A 5,944-nucleotide genomic window follows, 5' to 3' on the forward strand; every position below is an offset into this window, starting at 1 on the left:
GGCGGGGGAAGCGGCGGGCCGGGAACGGCGCAGACGCGGCGCCTGCCGGGGAGCGGGCAGCGGCCTCGCCATGAACCCCAGGGGCCTGTTCCAGGACTTCAACCCGAGTAAGTTCCTCATCTACGCCTGCCTGCTGCTCTTCTCCGTGCTGCTGCCCCTCCGCCTGGACGGCGTCATCCAGTGGAGCTACTGGGCCGTGTTCGCCCCCATCTGGCTGTGGAAGCTCCTGGTCCTCGCGGGCGCCTCGGTGGGCGTGGGCGTCTGGGCGCGGAACCCGCGCTACCGCGCGGAGGGGGAAGCCTGCGTAGAGTTTAAGGCCATGCTGATCGCCGTGGGCATCCATCTGTTGCTGCTCATGTTCGAGGTCCTGGTTTGCGACAGAGTGGAGCGGGGGACCCACTTCTGGCTGCTGGTCTTCATGCCGCTCTTCTTCGTGTCCCCCGTGTCCGTGGCCGCCTGCGTGTGGGGCTTCCGACACGACCGGTCCCTGGAGCTGGAGATCCTGTGCTCCGTCAACATCCTGCAGTTCATCTTCATCGCCCTGAGGCTGGACCGGATCATCCACTGGCCGTGGCTGGTGGTGTTTGTGCCCCTCTGGATCCTCATGTCGTTCCTCTGCCTGGTGGTCCTGTATTACATCGTCTGGTCCCTCCTGTTTCTGCGCTCCCTAGATGTGGTTGCTGAGCAGCGAAGAACACATGTGACCATGGCCATCAGCTGGATAACGATCGTGGTGCCCCTGCTCACCTTCGAGGTTCTGCTGGTGCACAGGCTGGACGGCCACAACGCGTTCTCCTTCATCTCCATATTCATCCCCCTTTGGCTTTCGTTAATCACGTTGACGGCCACCACGTTTAGGCGGAAAGGGGGCAACCACTGGTGGTTTGGTATTCGCAGAGATTTCTGTCAGTTTCTGCTCGAAGTTTTCCCATTTTTAAGAGAATATGGGAACATTTCCTATGATCTACATCATGAAGATAGTGAAGATGCCGAAGAAACAGCGGCTCCAGAAGCGCCTAAAATCGCTCCGATGTTTGGCAAGAAGGCCAGGGTGGTGATAACCCAGAGCCCTGGAAAATATGTTCCCCCACCCCCCAAGTTAAGTATTGATATGCCAGATTAAACCCGTCTTCTGGGGCGTGTCCGCCAGTGGAAGAGAAACCGTATACACACAAAATCCACCTTCCATTGGCCTCTTTTGCTCATCCATGCCAAACCTGGAACTGAAAACAGGCTGCAAACATCATTTCATGCCTTGTTTGAGATTGATGCCTATCAGTGACTCATCAGTATTCACCAGAGATGTAGGAGGTTATTTGACTGTACAGCTGTGTGTGCGTGCAGTGTGCCTCCATATGTGAGGAGCTTGTTCTCTAGGCTGGTGTTGGCGAGCTAGCTGAGAGCAGCAAATAGAATTGTTTAGGTGGGTCCTCAAATGGAGTGACTACACAGCTGGGTTTTTTTTTAAGTGGTACTGTACCTATCAAAAGTATTGTTTTGAAAAGTATTTTTATACACTGCTAACGTAAAATTGTATTTCAGATTGTGCCTGTTGTCACAGTAGCAAATGTAAAGAATTCTCTTTCCCACCACTTGCATATAAGCCTCATAGTTGTTATTTTTAGTGTTCCTGCTGTTAGAATGGTTTTTCTTTGGGTTTTGCCGATACTGGTTTTTAATAGCCTAATAGATGAATTTTTCTCATGCAGTGAATCCATCCATATGTGATATTTATATGACTGTTTTAGCACTGTAACATATTATGTTGAATTCTAGTTCTGTGCAGTACGGTGTATTATGTTAAAGTATTTTTTTAAGTTTATATGTGAAGATACATGTCTACCGCAGATGTTGTTAAAGATTGCTTAAAACATGAATATGTACCTGGCATGGGGTCTTATTAAAATTCTAGGCATTTGAATATGGGGGTTGAAAGTCCCAAGGATCTTCATATTCAGGTGTTAGATGATTCCGTCTGCACAGCTTGGAGGTCTCTCTTGGAAGGAGCCACCATCCTTTGGGAACACGTGACATGCTCCAGTGTGGTACCAGAGCCTAAAGCGACACTTATTTAGCACTTTGAATTCATCTCTTCAGGAACAACCAAAAGAAGCAGGTGGTGTGTCCATTTCTAAGAATCTTAGAATATTAGTTGGCCATGATATAAAGTGGTGTTTGTACTTGTCTTTGGAAAGCTGGAGAGAGCGGCCTTAACCGGAAATGGTCAGCAGGATCAGGTACTGTTTTAAGGTCCAGACGTTTTGATCTGGCAGCGACAAGGAAGTAACAGTTCAGGTTATTTTTTAAATTTTGCTTTAGGTTCTGTGGTACCAGGGAATCAGAAGGGCAAAAACCAGATCCTGGGAGAGTAATGTTCTTCTGACTGAGGACAAATAAATACTTCCAAAAGAAGGTTAAAATTAAAAGTATTGATGTTATTACTGGGGAGAAGGCTGGAGGGAACCCATTTCTCTTACTAGCAACCTAGTAAAAATGATTTCAGCTGCGCTCCGTATGAATTAAGTAAACAATTTACCTGGTGAGAGGACACGCTAGCAGCAAAGCCACCCATGGGAACCTGGGTCCCTGGAAGGCTGAGGGTGCCGCAGCTCAGTTTACTCACGTAGAACTGCCCCGAGGTCACCACGTGCATACAGTCACCTTCCGCCAGCCGGCAGCCCTGAGCAGCAGTGGGTGTGACATTTCATGAGCAAGGATTCATTCATTTGCTTTCTCAGCAAATATTTGTTGAGGACCTACTCTGAGCCAGACATGGATGTGCAGATCCATCGGAAAGCAACTCGAATGTGGCCCCGGCCCGCACACACAAAGCACACAATTAAAATCGACGGGAAGGTGGTGCTCGTCATAGCAGCCGGCCTGGGGGAGGGGCCGGGCCCAGAGCAGGCTACGCTGAATGCCTGGGAGGGTGCTACTGGCCTCGGGGTGACCTCTGCCCGGAACTTCAGGCCCGCCTTTGTTTCCACCCCCAATGATACCTCAAAGGCCTTGGCTTACACTTGGGTAGGATATGGGAGCAAAGGAGGAGGTTGCTGAAGGAACTGAAGGGCAGGTTTGGGGGCAGCCGTGGGATCACCAGCCCCTCCTAGTTACAGTGTGAGGCCAGGGGCTTGCTGACACCTCCTAACCTGGCAGGGGGGGTCCCTCCCCACACTCACCCAGCCCACCTCCTCTCCTCCTACCCTCAGGTGGCCCGGTGTTGGAGAGCCACTGCTTGGATGCAGTGACAAGCTTGCTTATCCCACCAGGCCTCTTTCCTGCCTCAAGTCCACTAAGTAGAAACAGCGGGAGTCACAGCTTGTAGAAAGTTGTTTCATCTGTAAAAGTTAATACAGTCTCAGCTGTGCCTGGGGATTTACTTAATTGCTGCTGCAACTCGACTATCCACAGCATTTAGCATGGGTCAAATTCTGTAACTCTTTAGTTTCTCCTGTTAAGATGTTTAGCTTTTACTGCCAAACAACCTTAAAACTCTCAGCGGCCTACCAATTACAAATTCTCGCTCTGGGGCGTCTGGCACTTACACTCCGGGCCATGGCTGTGGTCCAGGTCTGTCCCACGAAGCATCCCGCATCCCTCCTGATTCTGTTCCGGGTCCCAGGGGCATGTCCTTTCTCAAGGCAGAAGCACAAGAGGCCAAGCCGATCCTGCAAGCACCCCTGTAGCCCCTGCTCTTATATGACAAGTGCACTGTTCTGTTGGCCCAAGCACAAGGCCAAGCCCAACCTCAGGGGGTTGCCAATTCAAGCCCAAGGAACAATGACACAGTCTGCACAGATGTTGCAAGATAGTTTTGAAGGCTGGAAAGAAATCACAAAATTTGTGGTAAAACATTTTCCCCATTTAAAAAACATTCTGTAAGTTTTAAAGTTCACTGTTTAATATTGTAATAACAATTAGAAGGGACTCTGGGGTGGGTGGGGAGGGGATCTGAGGTGAGAAGAGGAAGAGCCTGCATTCACAGCCCTCTGTATAAAGCGTGGAAGGTCATGGGGGCGCCGCCCGGGATGGGTTTATGACAGTGCTGGACTCCGAGGGTTTCCCTGGGGGCCCTGCAGGATGCTCTGGAAAGGTCCAGCCTGGCTCAGGGGGACCAGCCGGGTAGGAGGTGCTGGGAAACACGGAAGAAGCGGAGTCTAGACGGGCCTGGCGGCACAGCTGGTGAGGGACGAAGCAGAGCCTCCCGCCAGGCCTGAGCCTGACAGGACGCTGTCAGGGGCATCTGGGGAGCTTGCACGCTGGCAGGAAAGCCGGCACCAAGCTCAGCGGGCGCGTGGGGGCCGAGGGAAGTCGTGTTGCCAGAAACCCCAGCAAGTTTGCACCTCAGGGGCCACGTGGTGACGATGCTTCAGCTGGCCCCCACCACCAGCCACGAGACACTGCCACCAGTGTGGCCCCTGCTGCCATGAGGAATTCCTCAGGCGTCTCTGCCATGAGGTCAAGATTCAGGCACCAGGAGGGAGGTGTGATGGGCAAACCTCAGGTGTGCATTTGCCCCGCAGACCCCAGAGCTGAGGGGAAGTGAGCTGGTCCCCTCAGCGCTCGGAGAGGACCTGCCCAGAAGGGAGGGGTGTGCAGCTGCTGGGTGACCAAGGCCAATGACAAGAGCCGACGCGCGTCCTCACGAGCTCACGCTTCAAAATCACGGCTCCCGTCTGGCCGGACGCGGCTAGCCTCGCGGCCAAGCAGGGGCTCCGCCCTCCCCCAGGGAGGAGGCGACGACTCAGAGCTGCCCCATGGACGCCCTCGTCCTCCTCTTAATCCATGCCGCCTACTCCCCTCCTTTGCATGTTCTCCGTATATCCTAGAACGTGTGGATTCAAGTTACCACCACAGCAGGCCTCCAAGTGTGGTCCGAGGACCCCAGGGTCCACAAGCACCTCCCTCCCCACGACACCTCTGGGGGAAGCAGACCCTCCTCATTCTTCAGCCGAGACGATGCTCTGCAGCAGGTGAGACGCGGGCGCAGGTCCGAGACGCGGCCGCCTTCCACCAGGCCGGGCACTAAAGGTTTGCAAATGTGCAAGAACAATGCCACTCCTCTACTCACCACATTTCTTGTTATTTTTCATTAAAAAAAAAAGTTATCGTGTAATGGACTTATTGTTTTTAAAAGAAGTGACATTTTTTAAAGTCATTGGCTTTCCCGTGTACCATGGAAAATGCTGCTACGACTCACAAAAAAGCGCCTTGGGGTCCTCACCAATGTTTAAGAGTGTTGACCAGAAACTCTGAGAACCGCTGCCCTGTACTGTAGTGGGGGGGAAGAGAAAGGAAGGAAAATGAACATCGGGTGAAACGCGTTCAACTCTGCGTGCTGTGGCGGACGGGCACGGCTCATAGGGTGCGCCCTCACCTGCGACCCTCCACCACCCTGCCGTCCTCTGCAGGCACCTCAGGTGGTCCGGTTACGTAACCGGTGGGGTAGCTCCCACCACCATTCTGGGAGCGGCCCGAGCCCTTTGCTGGTCCTGCTGCTTTTTCATTTAATTTCACCTAAAACAATGAGGAGCCTGGCGGAGCGCCGGGGTTCTGGCCAGAAGCCCTGCTCCCTCTGTGGCAGCAACACTATTGTCCCAAGAGCCCCCCCAGGGCAGCTGCGTTGGCTGGGGGGGCAGTGACCCCGACCGCCGAGGGGAAGCAGGGGTGGACAGCGGGCCCCCCCGGCGCTCACGGGCCACCTTCTCTGTCTTCTCAGGATGTCCTGTGGTTAAATCGCTGCCTGCAGGGCCGGGGAGGGCAAGTGGGTTGCGACACCTCCCTCCACCCAGTGGCTCAGGGCTCCCCTGCCGCCCCCAGCCTCCACCCTGTGTCCAGACACCTTGTGCAGAATCTGGGGCCACGTGGTCCATCGCACCTCTCGTCCCCCCCAACCCCTGCTGGTCCCCTCACAGCCGGGTCTCAGGGGCTGCCCCCCCCCCCC

General features: G+C 54.0%; 1 protein-coding gene across 2 annotated transcripts; it reads left to right on the plus strand.

Annotated features, from left to right (window-relative positions):
* Positions 1–70: 70 nt before the first annotated feature.
* On the plus strand, positions 71–1,123 carry LOC103085025 (transmembrane protein 185B). Of its 2 annotated transcripts, XM_007447844.1 has the most exons (2): positions 71–105; positions 283–1,123. In XM_007447844.1, the coding sequence occupies exons 1-2, from the start codon at positions 71–73 to the stop codon at positions 1,121–1,123; spliced, it is 876 nt and encodes a 291-aa protein (XP_007447906.1). The 2 variants fall into 2 exon arrangements, with proteins under 2 accessions (XP_007447906.1, XP_007447905.1); XM_007447843.1 differs by having other exon boundaries at positions 71–1,123.
* Positions 1,124–5,944: the final 4,821 nt, after the last annotated feature.

This window comes from Lipotes vexillifer, unplaced genomic scaffold (genome assembly GCF_000442215.2).
Source record: "Lipotes vexillifer unplaced genomic scaffold, Lipotes_vexillifer_v1.1 scaffold1871, whole genome shotgun sequence".
Taxonomy (NCBI): Eukaryota; Metazoa; Chordata; class Mammalia; order Artiodactyla; family Lipotidae; genus Lipotes; species Lipotes vexillifer.

What these genes read in the sequence shown, in the direction of transcription:
- LOC103085025 (XM_007447843.1), top strand. Translation starts at nt 71, where the DNA reads ATGAACCCCAGGGGCCTGTTCCAGGACTTCAACCCGAGTAAGTTCCTC.